The 19713-nt window shown below is 38.6% G+C and overlaps 1 protein-coding gene across 1 annotated transcript; it reads right to left on the bottom strand.

Annotated features, from left to right (window-relative positions):
* Positions 1–7265: 7265 nt before the first annotated feature.
* Positions 7266–17914, bottom strand: barx2 (BARX homeobox 2). Its single transcript, XM_085917265.1, has 4 exons — positions 17462–17914; positions 12546–12861; positions 9922–10006; positions 7266–9136 (listed from the first exon to the last, which is right to left on the bottom strand). Exons 1-4 carry the CDS (start codon positions 17646–17648, stop codon positions 8828–8830), a joined length of 897 nt encoding a protein of 298 aa, XP_085773391.1. The 5' UTR covers positions 17649–17914; the 3' UTR covers positions 7266–8827.
* Between the last annotated feature and the right edge of the window lie 1799 nt (positions 17915–19713).

The following is a 19713-nucleotide window of genomic DNA, read 5'->3' on the forward strand; positions in this document are numbered from 1 at the left end:
CAGCTTCCTGACTCCTAACTGCACCCTGACAGGAGGCAAACACAAAAAATACAGTATTTAAATTGCAGACCCTTCACAGCATCCTTGACATGTTCTGCTGTCAGTGCAGTTGACACAGGAGAACTAACTAAACATGTTGATAAAATAAAAGCACATCTGAGTGTGCCAATCACCAAATAACACATATTTTTTCTTCCACAGTGGAAATATTTGAAGAAGGAAAAAATGGCACGACTGAGATCATTACCTGCCCGCTGGCTCAAGCCATCACACTTTAAGTGACATTAAGCCTTTATACACACACACACACACACACACACACACACACACACACACACACACACACATACGCACGCACGCACATACGCACGCACGCACACACACACACACACACACACACACACACACACAAAAGATGCAAGTGATGGCAACAAGGGAAGTCCTTTCTGTCAGCACAGGAAATCATCTTAGCGCAGAGTTTGTGTCAAAAATTATTGTGACTGCAATATAATTTTCCATCCACCAAAGTCAAGAGTTTACAAAAGAAAAACATGCACACACACACAGAAATCACAAATGTTTTCTTGTTTCACTTGATTTAGTTCATTTGAACACGACCTATGAAACAAGCTTTCAACAAATACGCAATTGCTCAGTCATTCGGCCACTTGCTTGATCCCACATTACACAGCTGGCATTATGCACTCCGACCCGAGCCCTCTTCCACCAAACCCACTTGTCACTTTGACATGTCTACTGCTTACTTTAAAAAATCCATTCCTGGTGTGCATCATATAGCCAAGCCCGTCAAATATTTGAAATCATAAATAAAAAGACCAAATTGTGTATCTCAGTGTTACATGAAGACACAAAAAATGTTCTGTTAAATTTCCTCAATTTCATTTCGTCAAGCGGTTGCATGAAATTCAATCATCTGTATCCAAATAGATTTTTAAGGTGACTACATCTTGTTAATTTTTTAATTTCAGATCATAAGTTTGCACCCATTTGACAAAATAAAACCGAGTAAATTCAACACACCATTTTTCAGTGAAGATTAACACTAAAATGATCAAATGGTCTATTTTGTGTGAACACAGTGTGAATTTCAGACCTTTGAGAGTCAAAGAGAGTTCAGCAATGATCCCATACAATGTGTTGTCAGCAAAAGGCTTACTGCAGATTTAAGCATTGACCATAAAGTTTTACATTCAAAGTGATGAATGAGGTCCCACATGAAAATGTCAGACACAGCAGGAAAAGACAAACAGCTGGCCCCCTTTGCAGTATTTTGTATTGATGTCTACTACCGCTACTGTACTGTGTGTGACGAGAGTCGGATCATATTCGCACTGCCTCCACTCTGACGGCTCAACATGACATTTTTACATCCCATGCATTAAGGGCCAATCAGATCAAACAGAGTAAACAACATATGAAGTATAAAGTACATGAAATAACATCAGCATGTTGAATTTCCTAGCACAAGATAAAACCTGTATCCAAATACAATTTTAAGTAGCGAAGTAATCTACCTTTAAAATGTATCTGGATCTAGATTCTTTTATTTCGTGCAATGATTTAACAAAATGAAATGAATGCAATTCAGCACCATTTTATTCAGTGTAGTAAAAAAAAGTAGAAATTGTATAGAAGGAAAAAAAAGAATGACTCTTTTCATGACAGATGCGTTAACTGTGATATTTCTTTTGCATGTATGTCACCAGCATAAAATTGATAAAATTGTTTTATTACCACCATCTCCTCAAAAGGTGGCTACTATACGTCGCTGAACCAGCAATCATTGACTTCCCTCACAAACCCCGCAGCAAAAACAAACATAAAGACACAGTCATTCTTATGTTCTGTATATACACCCACTGATTGGTTTACAAGCAGGAGGGCCTGGAGGTGGGAGCAGTGTCATCTTTATCAGACACAGAGGCAGGCAGTTCTGCCATGAGCTTCTAAATACATTAAGCAGTACATCAGCGGGGACACACTGAAAAGTAATTTAATCACAAAAGGTATGTGTTTATACCTAAATATTATACTGGTCACCATGAGTCAATCAGAGGACAAACATTCGCATTTGCCTTGACCCCTTATGGACAGTTTAATGTATATTACAGTAGGTTGCTTTTTTTTTTCTTTTTTGGAATGGAGAAGAAAAGCTACCGGGCGCTGGGAGAATATGCAACCCCCACTCAGGAAGGCTGGAGTCAAGATTCAAAATCAGAAACCAGTACTGAAGCTTTGACGTGCTATCTACCAGCATGCTGCTGCATATTCATATTACATTGTCTCACTTGCTGCTTGTTTGTTTCTTAATTTTAGATGAAAGCTAAATATTTCAGTGCAGGTTTAGATGAAGGAATCTCACTATTTGATGTGGCACTTTGGTTGTATTACAGTCAAATCATTAACAGACAAAATCCAGCAGCAGAATCCAACAGCAGAACTGTGCCACTGTGTGTGGCCACTGGCTCCCATTTTACTGCCACCTCCAAGACCAGAGTGGAACACAATATATTTGCCTGATGTGGCCAGCGTACACGTATTTCACAAAAGCCACCTTATTGCAATCCCACAGTCTTTAAGACTTCTTCCATCAAAACTTTATCAAAGCTTTTGTTGAATGTGTTATTGCTTCGCTGATGACACTGTCACTTCCCTCAAGGGACTGAGTCATTCTGCTCCAGCTTTTTTACATGTGTGATTGATTGACATAATGCAGAGTCTGTTCTCGTGTCAGCTTGTCAAAAAGCAATACTTCATATAATCATGGCCCTCGGCATCCAATAGTGATATACTTACAAGGCGCAGTCTTGTGTCTGCGTGAGGCACAGCTGGTTGGCCATTAAGGCAATAATCCCAATGAGACATGTTAACAATGACACTTCCTGCCTCGCTATAAGTGGAACATGCTTGACATATTTGAATTTAAAGGAAATGCAATAATTTAAGAGCCACAATCACAGTCGCACAAAGTAAATGCTTGCTTGTTTGTAGTCAGTTCAAAGTCAAAGTCAGCTTTATTGTCAATTTCTTCACGTTAAGACACACAAAGAGATCGAAATTACGTTTCCCACTGTCCCACGGTGACTAGACACATTACACAACACATACAAGCAAATAGCACAAAGAGTAAAAACGAATAGACAAGAGCGATGAATAAGTAATAAGCAAATAACCCAAATAAATAAACAATAAATAAATAAATACATAAATAAGAGGAGCAAAATGGACCAAGCGTGCATACAGCAGACAGCCAGAATAAAGCTCAAAAGAACAGGACGTCATGCATTGCATGTCTGTAAGGCAGGGATAGGCAGTTTAAATGCTGGAGGAGGCCACCATTTTTCACTAGTGAATATTTTTTTTTAAATGTTTGACTTAGCTTTAGAGAAGCTCAATCTATATGCTATCTGTAAAACTATCTTCAGACTTCTTGTTGATCTCAAGCTCCATCTATTCTACTATTTACATAGCTTGCGTCAGATTGTAATTGTGCCTTAATACCTTAATAGCCTTCGTTTATTCTGCCAAATCGACAGTGATGGTGATATGTCCAGGGTAATCTAAAAAACAAAAAAAAGTCAAACCATTTAGAAAATCTTTGACACACCTTCCAAATGACATATGAGACAACTTCAGTTTTGCTGCAGGGTCAAGACCCGAATGATGAAAGAGTGGTTTAGCTACTTAATCTTTTTAAGAGTCAAGAAGAATGAGTCATGTCTCTTTAAAATACCTCAAACTGTGAGTGCTAAAATGATAAAAAATTGAATAGCAAAGTTTGCTTAACAATAATTAAAAATGATTTAAAAAATATTGCTAGATAGCCAAAATATTGATACCGCCAAGCAGTACATCACAACATTACTTCCCGCTATAGCCCAAAACTTCATTCAGTTTTAAACAAGGCCTTTAAAGGTGAGATGTCACTCATCAAGGGAACAGGCTTGGAAACCACAAGTTCAAAAGAAATGGAAAATGGTTGAAAGACATGCTACTCTGAATCGTGACTACTGGCAATGTACACTTGGGCAAAGCACCAACCCTCTGAAAGGAAATCCAGGGGCTTGGTATCATAATATCCGCCCATCCCTTTTCTTAAGCATCTGTCCTAATTAGATGAGCACGGATGAGCCCGAATCCTATCACATCTGATTTTGGGAGAAAGGCAGGGTACACAGGACTGACAAGACTGGTCACCAGCCAATCGCAATGTGTAAATAAACACACTCCCAGTCACACAATTTAGACTTGTTTCACATTTATGTTTTTGGAATGTGGGAGGAAGCCAGAGTACCTAAAGAAAAAACACATCAAGAACATACACATCTTAATGAGCAGAACATATTTAGCGTACTTGAACCTTTGTTTCAAACCACTGCAGTGCAAGTGGGATGTAACATGAGTGAAACTGAAAATCAATATGATACTAAAAGTAATTTTGGGGTCACATTTCTTTCCGTCAGCTATAGACAGCTGGAATGTAAAAGAAGAGAGTATAATTGCTGTATTGCTGTGACAACCGGCAGTACAAAATGATCTCTAGTTAACCCAAAGGACAAGTGCAATATAATTTGAGTGGATGAATAACCTCATTCACCCCATCAAAACGGTTCATTTGGATGAAGATATCATACCCACAAATGATTCCAAACTAGTGAGAAGAGAGTGCTCAACATGTAACAACCAACATCACCGTCCTGTACATGCATATGAGACGAGGCAGTGTCCATGCCTTATGACTGCTACATTGTCAAAAAGAAAGACAATGAGCCATTTTGTGCGCGCCATAGAAACTATCCACCTGTATTTACGTAGTTAAGCCCTGCTGTTGCTTCCAGTGTCAACATTTAGAAACAACTTCCTCTGTCAAGAACAAGCGTGCTACGCCCACTTAGTGTGTCAAATCAGGACTAATTGCCTGAACTAAGTTGACAGGTGAAGGTGCGCGATGGATGTCTGAGTGGGTGGGTCGGTATTGGGGAGGGTCGAGGCCCTGGCTTGACACCACTCCACTCCGGTGACCTGCGGGTGAACTTGGACCACTGACAAAATAAGAGGCTCTCCAATTAGGCCGCCAGTGTGACACTGCAGGGCTCTTTCAGGAAGTTGTTCTTACCTCCCTGTACAACAATTAGCCTAGAGGGCCTCCTGCAGAGACCTGCAAAGTGCACAACCTTGAAACCTTGCCAGCGCAGACCTTTGCCATTTAAGGGAATGTGAGACGGAAATGTTTGCAGTTGTCGCCTGCAGTTGTCACAGATCTTGGTAGAGGAAGTATTTTGAAAATATGCCCCATCCCTCTTTGACAAAATCAAGGTAACATCAATTTAATGTATTACTGTAATGCTGTCTTGAAATGAACATTTGCAGCAAACCTTTAGTCAGCTTGGCTATGAAAGGTGAAATAAACAAGTTGTTTTTAAATTTGCTTTCTTGTCTGTCTTTAAGTGTTTGTGAAACATAATCAGTCATGGCCCGGTTCCAAATGAAAGAATGCAAAAAACATGAACACACGAGGAAATGCAGTTCTTGTCTGTTTACTTAAACCCAAGAGGCTTTGGTCGGTGCCTTTTGGAGACGTGGCTGGCAAAATATCCCAAGAAACATTCTGTGCTGCTGGCTAATATGGCAGCATGAGATGACTCAAGTTTTTGTTACTCCACCACCACCACCACCTTGAGTGTGATTTCATTAGGTGCTCAAAGGATTTGTTGAATCATACTTCCGATTTGTTTAAGTGTCTCCGTTGTTGAAATGCACAGGTATAGGACGCACATTGAGAGTGTTTACACAAGGCGTTAAAGCGCAGCACACATCACTCAGTACTAACCCTCATTGTTTGCTTTAGAAATCATCCATGTCCGGTGTTTCGCACTAAAAATACACTTAGCATTCTTTGCTTTGCATAGGGTCAGAGTGGAGCCCATAGGTGCACTACAGGCCATTCTGTTTGTTGTACCAAAGATGATAAATATTAAAACCACATTAACAAACAAAGAAGCATTAATGCTTTGTTCACGTGAAGGATGCATCATCAAAAGTTTTGTTGATGCGCTCTGACATTTAATCCACCTATACTGTACAAAGCATTTTTTGGGATTGTCATATAAAAAAACTGTTATTGTCAATCCCAAACCCTTTGCTGTGGCACATCAATGTGATGACATCATCAAGTGTGCCATTATTAGAGGAGATTCTAAAATTGTCGTAAAATATGAATCCTTTAGGCCTCAAATATTTTTTTTTCAATGAGTCAAAGGGTCGTTTATCAAAGTCACTCAAACGACATGCAGTAATACAAAACAAAACAAAATATATTTTTTATCCAAAACAACAAAAAGGGGAATTAAGATAAAAATATAATTTTTAGTTTGACGTAAATTAAAATAAATAATTGAATAAAAGAAAATATGAGCCCCAATATGAATCCAAAATAAATAGAGGGTGGTAAAATTATTTTTAAATTGAAATACAAACACAAGGAATAACAATAATAATAAAAAAGAAATTAAAGAAAGCAGTTTCACGTTTCCAGTCATACCAGTGTGTGTGCATGTGTGTAAGAAATTGCTTTAGTGATACAATTCACCGTTCAGTGAAACTTTCCGTGAGCATTGAGTGGTCTTGTGATTGATCCGGTCATATTACATTGCGATGAACAGACTGGAAGAGCCCGAACAGGATCAGGCCTTAAAACCAAAATGTTGTGGTATAAAGTATACATACTCCATGATTTGCATTTTTAATGTGATGGTTTGGATTGTTTTTAATTTCATCATGTTTATCCCAAGTTCAATTTGTTGTCGTCTCTTTCGGTTTTTGCATCCTCCTGTTCTTGTCAGTCCAGTATCTTGTTTCTACCAGTATCTTACGCAGGTTTTTCTTATTGTTTTGTTAGTTTGTTTGTACTTAGCTCCCTGGTTTCATTCAGTCTATGTTGGCTCATTGCTCTTGCTTATGTTAGAAGACTTGCCATATTCCTATTTGTGATTCCATTGCCAGTTTTTGTTTGCTAGTTTGTGTCAAGGTTTTTGGATTTTTATTAATTTTGTCTTTATCCACATGCCTTGTTTACCCAGCTAATTTTGCATGTGGAAATAAATACCCCATATCTTTCTTCCCTGCATTTGAGTCCACATTTTTACCATCATAACCTCAACAAACCGTCACCCGTTTACAGCGTAAAACACAGTCATAAAGCATTCAGCCAAACAAAAATTTGATACAAACAATTAATCCCTGGTTTTGCTTTAATAGTATTCATAAGGTTTAAATGTAAAAACAGAACTCAATCTATGAAAACTCAAAGCAGCCACAATAATATTAAGGAGATTTTCATTGGTTTCCAATACGTGTATTTAAATACATATAAACACACAAACCTGAAAGAAGGAAAAATGAGCTCAGCAAATCAGCATTATTTACATCAGAAAAATACTGCATTTTTCATATGAAACAATTTAAAGATCAAGCTACAAAAATGCTCGCAAGGCAGCAAAAACATTTGAAGCATAGTCAGTTGCAGACAGTTCAAGACAGCAAAAGCCTGCAGGCTGAAAATGTCTGACACTTTAAATGTTGCAATGAATCTTTGGCAAAGAGGCTGTGATTTATTTCTTTGGAGAATCTCTGACAGCTTAAAAGTTCCTAATGGCTTTTGAGGCAGAAAGAGGAGCCGTCGTGACACCGCAAGAGAAGCAAAAGATCCCGGGCGGCTGCATCACTAGACATAGAAACTATTTTAATAATCCAAATTTCAAACAGCAGTTAAAAATACTGTTGTATATATAGATATAAAAAGGACCATATATCTTAGAATTTACACATTTCTACAGTATTTGCAGGTATAATGTTGAACAAATATGTACTGTAAATCTTCCAAGAACTCAAATGACATGTTTGAAAGTAACTAAAATATATTTGCTTCCCTCTGAAACCAACAAGGCACTGGAGCATTTCAGATTTTTTTTTTTTTTTTGCTGAGAAATAATGCTACATAGTTTAGTTACAGCACAGTAAGGCAAATCCTAACATTTTGGCACATGTATCACGTGAGGCAACTTGGCAAAATTAATATTGGTGACATAAATCAATTCATTCTGTCATAAATATCACTTGTGACTAGTTAAGGCCTATTTGGGATAGTACCATGAATTATTTTGTACAATTGCAATTGGGAAAAGAAACTGATGTACTTTTACATCAACTTCACCTTCCGAGCCTAAAGGTCAATTTAGACTGGGCAGAAGCTGTCTCAAAGGAGCACAATAAATCAGACAAATGCATAACTCACAAGTTGTGCTGCAGTTGCTACATTTTAGGTTAATATTTCAATCTGGTCAGCATTCTTCCACTAAGTACATGAACTGCAAATAGGGATTCACACTCAGCAATAATACATTATATACACTTTTGATTTACTCCCACGCTCCATCAATTGAAGGAAAATACTATCACCACCGTATATTTATTTGGGTTTTAATTTACTGTTATCACTGTCTTTGTGGTTATATCATGGTGTTATGTGTAAAGCGCTTTGTTACAGCGGCAGCTGTTGTGAAATGAATGTATGAATAAAGACTAGACGGAATTAGGTCAAATACAAAGGAATAAAACATGTTCTTTTTTTTATCATGAAGGGGAAAAATGTGTTGTTTATATTTAATGATTTAATGAGTGTATTTTCACTCCTGAAAATGTGTGTAGCTCCTCTGACAGCACAACACCTTTGTCTACAGTGACCCTGAGGCACAATTTGTTTGCAGGCTTTGAGGCGGGGATGAGTCTTTGGTTGTGTTCGTGTTGCTTAGCTCTCTGCATGAGTCTCTGAGGGTATTAGAAGAGGCATTGCCCGATCATCGCCATCCGTCGCCCTCACTGCATTCTGACTTTGCGGAGCGGCGTTTGGCACAGAGCTACACACTTCGGGATCCAGCTGAGGCGCCTTTTCTTCCTCGTGAGCCGGCGTGGCATTTCCTTCTGTCTTTCTCAGCTTCTCCTCTTCTTCCTGCTTCATCCGCCGCTCCTCAGCTTCTATTTCCTCAGTAGTGGGAATTGAGTTCTTCTTGGGTCTGCCTTTAGGCTTGGTTGGTGCCTCCTGACCTCCTTTGAGCACCTACAAATACACACATCATCTCTGTGGGCTGTTCTTGTAATGAATGGCCTCAGTCGTCAAAGGCGGTGAATGCTAGAGGTATATAGTCATTAAGAGAAGACATATGACTGCTGGATAGCCTTTTTGCACTCATTTATCTTTGGAGTCAACAATCTCACTTATTGACCCGACCCTCTTTGACAATGTGTTTGCTCACTTTTGTCATTACCATGATCACTCACACATCACGTTCTCCTTCGACCCCCCCCCCCCCCCACAAGTGCATCTTGATTACCTCAATCTGTCCACTTAACACATTAAATATGAGAAAGACATAGTGGAATCTCTAAAGTCAAATGCCCAAAAGCTTGTACAATTTGGAAACAAACCAAAATGTATTAAAAATATGCCTTTGAAGTTACGCTGCATATGGCACTAATGTTCTTTTTTTAGTATTGCATTTAAATTATTATTTATCTCTTTACTAACAATACAAAAAATGATTTGATAAAGTCCGAGTACATTTTGCTTCTTCATATTTTCTATGCCACATGAAGCAAAGGGGAGAATGACACCAAACATTGAATTGTAAATTGAACTGGACTGGGTTGGTCTTTTTTTTTTTTTTTTTTGGTGCACGCAGAAGTATCCAGATTGTTTCTGCTCAAGTTAACGTACAGTAGTTAAAATGTTTCTTTAAAAATTTAACCACATATGTTTTACAATGCTCACAATTTTATTTAGCGGTCCATTATTTCCAATGGGAAAATTAGACAGTAGAAGCAAATGAAATAATATACACTTACCATCTTCTTCCACTTCATGCGCCTGTTTTGGTACCATGTCTTCACCTGAAGCTGTGTGAGACCAAGAGACTGTGCCAAGTCTAACCTGAAAGGAAATTAAATGATCACAATTGCTGCCTTAAAACAAATCGAGTACTGCCCTGTTTTGAATGACACTTTCAAAAGGTGTTTGATTGAACAAGTCATTGTTTCAAGTTTGTATTGCAGTTAGAGTATCTAATAAAGTGAATGCATTGATTTTATTGACACACCCAGTAGTGCAATTGCTTTGAAACACACTGACTTTGAATCTTGCATCAAAGCTGGCAAGTGAGGAACGTCTTACATCTGCAGTGTTTGAAACATCTGCAACCAGATCAGTAATGTGGTAAGTGGCTGCTTGGAGAAATAGTGAATGCATCCACCACATGTGCTTGGTCCATGACTAACAAGGCTATTGGCTGGTGTGTAATCTGATAGGCTTTCATTTAAGAAGGGGAGAAATGCTTATCTGAAAATGAGATTTTCTCTTGTTCTACTCTTCTCAAAGTCTTTTGGAAACAGGAAATCCGACCAATTATGCTTGCGTGTGTGCGTGTGTGTGGTACTTTTATACTGTGTCCAAATTGAGAGAAAACAAGAAATAACTGTAAGATGAAACACCTCACTTACTAAAGGCCCTTTGTTTTGCGGAAATAGTTTGAGTGTATTTATTTACGAACTACTTCCTCTGGGGCTGTCACTAACCATTTAGTCTTGGGTGTAACCTAATATAATTATTGCTGTTGCCATGATGCTAATGACGATGACGGCAGAAAGACTGCAAAAAATCATTATTGCTCAAAGACAAAACCGTGTCTGTTTCAAGACTAAGTAGATGTTCAAACAAAAGAGACTATGTGTCATACCTATTCAACACTGAGTAAAACAGTATCGGTAATAGTAAGATTGAAACCCAAAAATATTCTCATTTTAAATTGTGAGATTTCATCATCATAGCTCTGACCATTCATGTTATGTTTCACTTCATGTATATCTCAAACATTTTAGAAGAATCAACTTCACTTGCAAGTTTTTTTTTTTTTTTGTGGGTATGATGAAGAGGAAAATAATGACGATGATGGATGCGGATCTTTATTCAGTATAATATGGCTACGTCTGCTTGCATGGAAACAGAACAAGAAAGCTTAAATATACTTTTTTTGTTGTCATGTTTTAGTATCCTGTATTGGACCTCTCACGGCCTTATTAAGGTGCTTTTTTTTAATCTTCATATCAGTGCTGGAATGCAATATTATTGTCAGGACAAAATTGTGGCTCAGCCATGCGTGCACAAAAAGGGGGTTTTGTTCACTGAGTTGTTTTGCCGTTGGCGATGTGATCTAAGACGAGCCATGGTGACTTTTCCAACACCTCTTGCCAAGTTAAAATGAGATATTTAATATTACATTTTGGGATTTCGTCCCAATTATGATTAGACACACTTTAATAGAGCTACACGTCAAAATCAATGTTCAAGCATGAATGTACGCATGAAGATAAAGGTGTTTTCATTACCTATCTATCCATCCAACAATTTAATGGTAAAATATTTTCCAACTGTACATCAAAATCTAAATATTGTCCATCAGACAGCGTGGAGTTGCAGGTTAAAAAAAGGCATGATTTACATCATTTAGTTGTATAAATTTAGGTGTCTATTATATACACCTGCAGGTGTTTGAAAGATCTGTAGTCATTCACTTTAACATTTGTTTGCGTTGGCCACCGTCCCCGTTTTCATGAATGCGGCCGTGTTTCTTTTTTTTTCCCCCTTCTTCTTCTTTATTTTACCATTTAAGAGCTCCGGGGTGAAAACATTACTCTTGTCTGAACTAGAATGCTGAGGTAATTCTCTGGCTCAGCCAAAATTCACATTACGCGAGACATTCCCCACGGGACAAATAAAAAATTACGACATTAGCTTAACCACGGCTTGATAATTACGTTGGCGGCTTTGTGAAGATGTGTGCATGTGCATGTGTTGTACTTTTGAAATGTACTCTATGCCAGATATTCTGATTATCAAAATACCACACTTGAGTGATGCTTGTATGCCCATGAAAATGCTCCTGCATCAGGTTGAGTGTCATGTTTTTGTTTGCTTTTGTTTTGTTGGAGCTGTGTCTGTTGTATGTTGATGATTACTGGTAAAAGCATTCGCTACACCTGTACATGCGTCATGCCTTTGCATAACTACAAATTCTCAGTTTTGATTGGCACCATGAGCAAAGTGTATAACGTAGATTTATTTCTGGAAAGTAAGCAAAAGTGGTACACTTGCCTGACTTTGTTAAAGGCGGCTTGTAAATGGAAACGGCCATGCTGGGCTCCACAAAAGTGTTAAGTTTAAAAGTGACACAGAGTAAACAAGTAGGAGGCTTTGATTGTATTCAGGAGGAAAGAGTGTCACACACTGGGTGTGTTAGCTTCCTGCTAAGGTACAATAAGTGACCATTGCATGTAAATCTTACTGAAATATTTATTTGAAAGAAAACATCATCTAGGAGCAAAAATAAAAAATAAATGAATGCAAGCACACTTTTTCTTTTTAGAGGGACATCTGTGTAAGTGAAGGCTCTCTTATTATTATTTACTAAACTAACCTGTCAGGTGTGGACAAGTACTTCTGCTTCTGGAACTTCTTCTCCAGGCCCATCAGCTGCAGTTCAGTGAAGATGGTGCGGCTGCGACGGGGCTTTTTCAGGCGGGGTGTGCTGCGTTCTGTCTCAGAGTCGCTGCTGATACTGAGAGGCGTTTGGCTGGGTGACGGCTCGGAGCCTCGGCCGTGTTGCGGTGACAGCAGGGAAAGGTGAGGTGGCACTCCACCTGGGGATGGTGGCGTGTGTGGCAGGTGGCTTAGGTGGTTTGGAGGCTGCCGTGTGATGACCGAGAGGAGCGGGTAGGCACGCAATGAAGACCCTGAGACATCATACACACACACACACACGTACACACACTATGTAAATGACATATACCAACTAATAAAGGCTTGAGCAGGGTCACTGTGAGTTTTTAAGGAAGCTCTTATTCCTTATCGACCGTGTGTAATTGCTCAATTATTAATTGCCCAGCATTTTCTATGAAAAGTGTTTTCCTCTTGACCTCACTCTTGTAAAGGGCACTGACCCCGATGACGCAGTCTTGTGTTTTACACCGCTTCCCTCGACCCTTCACATGAATGATTATTTTGCCGAGGATGTTAAATATGACAGAATGATGTACACGCCCACACTGAATGAGCTGTAAGAAAACTTAAAAAAAACAAGCCAATCTGATAAACTCATTTTACCTCTCTCTCCTGTGATCTTTCACTCTTCTTTTATATGCAGTCATGCATGTGCACACACAGTCAAACTTGCCCTCTATCAGCGCACACAAAGCAGCAAGACGCCAGAATCAATAAAAAGTAACACTTGTCTGGAGCCAGTGGGAGGGAAGGGAAAAGGGCAAGCAAGAGGTTTAACTGACTGAATGTGGCGGTTCAATGAAAGTCAACGTCAAACGGTATCTGCCAGAAACATCTTTACGGCCCGACGAACAGCAGAGTAACATTCATCCTCCAAGCAAACTGGAACTTTGTGGCTTTGTAGTACTGACGTTCCATTTCTGCATCGGGTTATTGCTGACAAGATGAAATGTATGTACACACGCACAAACACACTCTCACACACAAAGCACAGCACTAGAGTTTTTAACACATCTGCCTCACAGTCAATAGGTTATGAGGTCGACACTATGGGCCAGTCCAGGGTGGACCCCCAAAGTGAGCTGATATAGGCTCCAGCCCACCCGTGGCCCTTGTGATGACAAGCCCAAGACAAAAATGAATAAACGGAAGGCTTATATACACTCATACACACACATTTGTGGCAGGTGAACACAAATCCCCCACTTATCCACTAATGCACCGGCACCGGCAACGTGACATCGAATCTGCCTTTTTATGTATTAGTGTTCCGCTGACAAATGGGCCACTTAGAGGAAGAATGAGCCTGCCTTGTCTAGCAAGGCCTATAAAGATGCTTACATTCTGTATAACCTGCCCAGATGTACATTACAAGAAACGGAACGCAAACACGATAATAGAAGTTGTCACGGAGAGCATGCATTCTCCATATATGCACACACGGTACGGGCAGACGTGTTTACTCTCTACACATACATGCATACAGACACGGACCCAAGCATATAAACACAGAGACAGTACCTGCGGCTGATGATGACATCATGTTAAGGTGCTGAGGTCATACTAATCCTCCAACATGCTGTTACAACAGGCCTAGACAAGATCTTTTTTTTTGTTGTATTTGTGTGCATAGCTACTACTTACATTTTTTCACAATGTGTTTCTAACTATGAATCACCTCCGCTGGCACTTACGATATCAAGTAATAAACATGAGTTGTATTGCTGCCGAGGCTGTTGAACAACCTAAGGGGGATTTTGTTCGGGAAGGGGCGGACAAAGAGAAGACATCTTGTCAGCGAAGAGCTTGACGTTTGAGCGGGAGGCACACAAAGAAGGCGTAAAAGAAGAGAATGTTAACGTCACTGGTGACTTTCCACTGACAGCATGAGCTCGTATTTGACACGCTGTTGACAAGCGCCACGTCCTGTCAATAGGCTACAAATAAACTGTTTAAGGAACTGCAAAGAGCAGTCGTGCAACGGATACGCTTGATAATCAAGGTCGCTATGTAAGAAATGCTTACGGTAACCATTACGGCTATGAATAGATCAAGACGTTCAAGTTTTTTATTTTATTTTATTACAGATACTATCAACAACATTTCCTGCATTGGACACGTACATTCTTGTTAACTTCACGTTCAAGAATTTAGAAGAGAAACATACAAACGGAAAGTCTGTTCCACTTGGACCTGACTATTTTCCAGCAGCACGCTTGAACTGCAAGTGTATGCATGTTGGACCGTGTCAAAAAAGCATTTCAACGTTGCGCCATGTAACCAATGCATTTTAAAACACATATCTACAAAGTTGTGTGTATTTTTACTTTTATCAAGAAAAACAAGAGAATAAAAAAATATATATCTTTTTTGGTGGTGAGAAAAAGTTATATTTCTTTATAAGAAAACAACAGTTTAATGTTTGAAATATAATTTTGGGAAGGACAAAATAAATATTCAGGATATTATTTTTATTATCTATGTAAAAAATAACATTTAAAAAATAGAAATTCAGTTTTTGTTGTTTTTATGGGGGGTGGTTATAAAACAAATTAAAAACTGATTAAATCTGTGTGCGAACAGGCTTGTGTGTGAAAGATTTATATTTGATCCGTACACAGTATGCAATCAATACTTATTACGTTTCTTTTTTTTTTTTTTTTGGTGCACAGTATTTGCTAAAATATCATTTATCATTGTTCTGTGCTTGAATTCAAATATTTTGTGGAAACTATTCGAATGGACGCTAGAAGTCACGCTCTCTAAAATGCATAACATTGTGGCATGAAAAAACAAATATGATGATATGCCACAAAACCTTTATTTTACTGCAAGTACTTTTCTCATAATGTCTTAATTGAATTGTTCAATACAGTTTCAGAAAAAGTTGTTCTTTGGTTGAATTCATGTTTTATTTGAAAAGCCTCAACCTAAGTGAGGAAGCAGACTGTCGTTAAACAACTATGAAACACAAAACAATGTGTCTCAGATGAATGAATAGCTCTTGAGTTATTTACTGTGGTTGATTGTGTGGTTTGCTGATCAAAGTTAATCTTAAATGAAAAAAGTGTATGTGCTTGTGGGCATCTGTGCATGCGAGTGTGTGTGTGTACGTGTATGTTGCGTGTGCATGCATACTTGCCTGTATGTGTTGACATGGGTGTAATCAAGCCTAACAAGGCAGCATTATGCTTAATGGGAACCTTTATTGTCTGACATAGATTTAGGGTTTAAGATGGGATGAAAACTCTTTTGCTGGCTTGGATTTCACTTTGAGCCTGTACAAAAGCCAGTGCACACGTGTGAAAGCATGCACAAACACACTTTTCTTGTTTTGATAGGATTTTTTATCATGCTGACAAGTAATATTGGGCCACAGTGGATGTTCAGCTAAAAGCCTTGCCCCAACTCTCCCTTATAAAATATTGCAGGATTCCATTATGTTGTTTTTTTAATGCATCGACTAATCCATGTAGCATTTATATTAAAAGGAAGAAACCGCACTCAAGAACTAGATGGGAAACAGATAAACAATCCAAAAGCAACAATTGGTTATCAGTTGCAACCGTCGGGTTCTTTGACACCTCTGAGCTTTAGTGGCATCTGCTGGCAGTAGGTGGTCATGACACCCATCAAGCCCTCAACCATTCAGTACAAAACTTTCACTGCTGAGGCCCACATCACTCTGACAGCTTCTATATCAAGCACTAAAGGCAATAGATGTTGAAGAATATAGTGTGTCTCACACCCCGCAGCTCCAAATAAGTGGGCACTGTGTTCCAGTGCCCCAAAGCAGGTTACTGTATCCATCGGAGCGTGTGGTGCCAGTATTAATGCCCTCCTGCATACACCATATCACAGGGATGAGGGGATCACCCCTCCTATTTTTGTATCCCCCACCCACCCATCACCACTGTCATCATCAAGTTGCACCAGTTATTATTGCAGACTTTGGAGCAATTATCTTTAATGGTTAGTGGAGCAGGCAGTAGACTTTGACGGCATGGAAGCTACAGTATTTGGAAGACCCCCGTTCATGAATAATTTTTCACATCTATCCAACTATCTACACATCTATCTATCTATCTATCTATCTATCTATCTATCTATCTATCTATCTATCTATCTATCTATCTATCTATCTATCTATCTATCTATCTATCTATCTATCTATCTATCTATCTATCTATCGGATCTTCCTGTTTTTATTTGCCCTTTTGTTACTATTTTGAAGAGTTCAGAGCAACAGCTTCATATTTTAAGAACTAATTTGAAGTTGAATAATTTTAATTAATGTTTATTTGCTAGTCTTCATTAAAACATTAAAGTCATTTTAACTTTTGAATTTTAGTGAGATGCCATAAGCTATCATTACTTAACATAATTTCACATAACTTTCTCATATCATTGGACGCCCCTAATCAAAAGCGATGTTCAGATATACAGGCGTGATCTATAACCTCTCCAAGTGAGTATACATGTAAGTTAATTTTGTGGCTTCATTGGAGACTAGAAGTTGTATAAAAGTAGAATAAAAATAATAGCAGGGTTTAATTGACGAAATATAATCGAAGCAATAATTATTAGTGGGCACGGCGATTAAACATGTTTAATAACAGCTGGTTTACAACTTTTATCAGCCAAATATTTATATTAAACACGTCACCTTCTGTATGAATCCATTTTTGCGAGGATAACAGTAAAATACACTGTGCATTAAACTGGCCGATAGCGCGTAATAAGGGTGCGTAAAAGTGGCCGCGCGCTGAACCCACAATTCGACCAACCCTTTCTATGAATGAATCAGGTGAGTTAAATGAACATTTTTCTTACCCGTGCAAGAATGAAGCGGTTTCGGTCGGACGATGAGCGACGGGCACACAGAGTAGAGAGAAAACTTCTCGAAATAATCACAAGCCTCTTTGGAGAGGATCTCGTCGATCATGAAGGTCTTGTAGCGTCGCCTGGCAGCCTTCAGCTGACCGGGGGATGAAAGCTTCACCTCGGCTTGACAGTGCATGCTGGTTCCCTGAGTGAAAAGGGTCGAAATAACTGCAAGAAGACTTTTTTTGGGCGAGGATGGGGGAGAGGTCACACCACTTCGCTACACCACGACTATTGCTACACTCATTTTGTGTTAATATTCGTTGGAGATGAAGCGAACTGAGATACGCGCTCACTCTCATCCACTTGTATATAAACCACCAAAGCTCTTTCCCTCTCTCTTTCACTTGGGCTCTCTCTCACGCTTCCTCGATCTGCACCCGCCCTCCTCTGATGGACTGCCGCGACTGAAACCAATAGCGGACGACGAGCCCCATTCATTTCGATCGTACCTTTTTTTTTTTTTTTTCTATTGTAGAATTTAATTGAACACATCCGAACGCTCCGTAAATAGTTTAGTGTAGGCTCGATTCACATTTTGTTTGATTGCGTTTTATTTAATAAACAATACTGCAGTTAATTTTACATTGTGTCGTTTGAATTAAGATGCAAATCAGCACAAGATAATTACAATAAAAAATAAAAAATAAATCGTCTTGACCGTACTCAGAGTTTTTGGACACCGCTATAAAATAAAACAACTAAGGGGGAAACGTTTAAAATTGATGTTTGTGCACTGCCAAAAAAAAAAGTTTTTCTAAAATGTTATTCCTTCTAATCAATTAGGGTATGACTCAATGATGAGTATAATTATTTTTGTAAACTTGTGTTCGTTTTGCGGTTTTCTACAGGGAAAAACGTCAACATATTAAATAGGGTACACGATTATTTTTGTGAAAATACACTACAGCTATTACTAATGTTACTAAAACCAATAATTCATTGTTATTACAGCTTCACTAATTATTTCAACAACCATTATTAATCTTGATTTCTTAATTTGATGTTTACTGGTGTTTTAACAATTAATACAACGGAAAAATAAAATTAAAAGTTTAAGCTTAACATTTACAGTTTGAATGGTTTTCTGATCATGTTAATAAAAATAACGCCAGGGTTTCTTATTTTAAAGGTAAAAAGTAAAATGAAAGCATATTGCAGTTGTGTACACTGCAGTCATAATACAAACTTGGTGGTCACTCCATTAGGGACAGCTGCACAACGTAATCATGCACACAAAATAATGGCAAAATAAACATTTGAAGTACTTATCATGATTTTTTTTAATGCTTCTATAGTGAATATTATGAGAATATTGTACCGCTGTACCTAATGATGTGGCCATTAATTGTCTAATTCAAGTGCAACAGACTAGGTTCTCTAGGTCCAATTGAACTATGGAATAATGCAATAAACATCATACAAAAAAAAGACACATTTTGTCAAAATAAACAAAAATGACATCTGACAAGATAAAAGTGTTGTGCATGATACAGTTTAGTTTAATTTGACTTATGAATTGTGGAGGTGCGCCAGACCTTTATGACCCGTAAATACCGGTAGTAATTTCACTACATTTGGTTATCAGCTATCAGGAAGAACACTCATCACGGTATTCAAACATAATTTATTGGAAGCTGGTTGTTGAAGGTTGGGTGTAATGTTTGTTATTGTAATGTTGGGGAATTTAAGTGGGACCCAGTAGCTAGCAGGCTGCCTAATCTGGCTGTTTCGGAGCAGGAGACGCCAGCAAGATCAAGCAATTAAAGCAGCTAATACCACCACATGTGTCACAATAATAATAATAATAAAAGCCTTCCGCCTAGCACCCTGCAGAGGATAGAACTGATTAGAGCACACAGAAGAGTGTAAATGCACCTTTGGTGCCACATGAGGCCGACGCTTTAATTGTTCCTGTACACAACCAGGTGGCGTTTAAGCACTTTCGGAAGGCTAGATTATGACCTCAGCGTATTTAGCTATGGGATATGATCATCACTTTGTTTCCGAGACACCTGGGCAGGGATGCAAAAACAACGCTAGAAACATTAGATCCATCAGATCAAAGTGGTTCCTATTCCAGGAGGATTGGACCAGAATAGCTGGTCTGCATCCACGTTGTGGTAACAAGAAACACCTCCACGTAATTGCACGTAGCGGAGTGAAGAGAGTGGGTGACAAATCCACATCAAGCCTTGAAA

The sequence above is a fragment of the Syngnathus leptorhynchus genome, chromosome 7 (assembly GCF_054491065.1).
Source record: "Syngnathus leptorhynchus isolate UIUO chromosome 7, UIUO_Slep, whole genome shotgun sequence".
In the NCBI taxonomy this organism is placed as follows: Eukaryota; Metazoa; Chordata; class Actinopteri; order Syngnathiformes; family Syngnathidae; genus Syngnathus; species Syngnathus leptorhynchus.

Bases quoted from the DNA above. Each gene is read 5' to 3' on its own strand.
- barx2 (XM_085917265.1), bottom strand. From the start codon at position 17,648: ATGCACTGTCAAGCCGAGGTGAAGCTTTCATCCCCCGGTCAGCTGAAG. The intron at 12,862-17,461 runs GTAAGAAAAATG...ATGATGTCTCAG, and splicing joins ACCGCTTCATTCTTGCACGG to GGTCTTCATTGCGTGCCTAC. The intron at 9,137-9,921 runs GTAAGTGTATAT...GTGTATTTGTAG, and splicing joins GCATGAAGTGGAAGAAGATG to GTGCTCAAAGGAGGTCAGGA.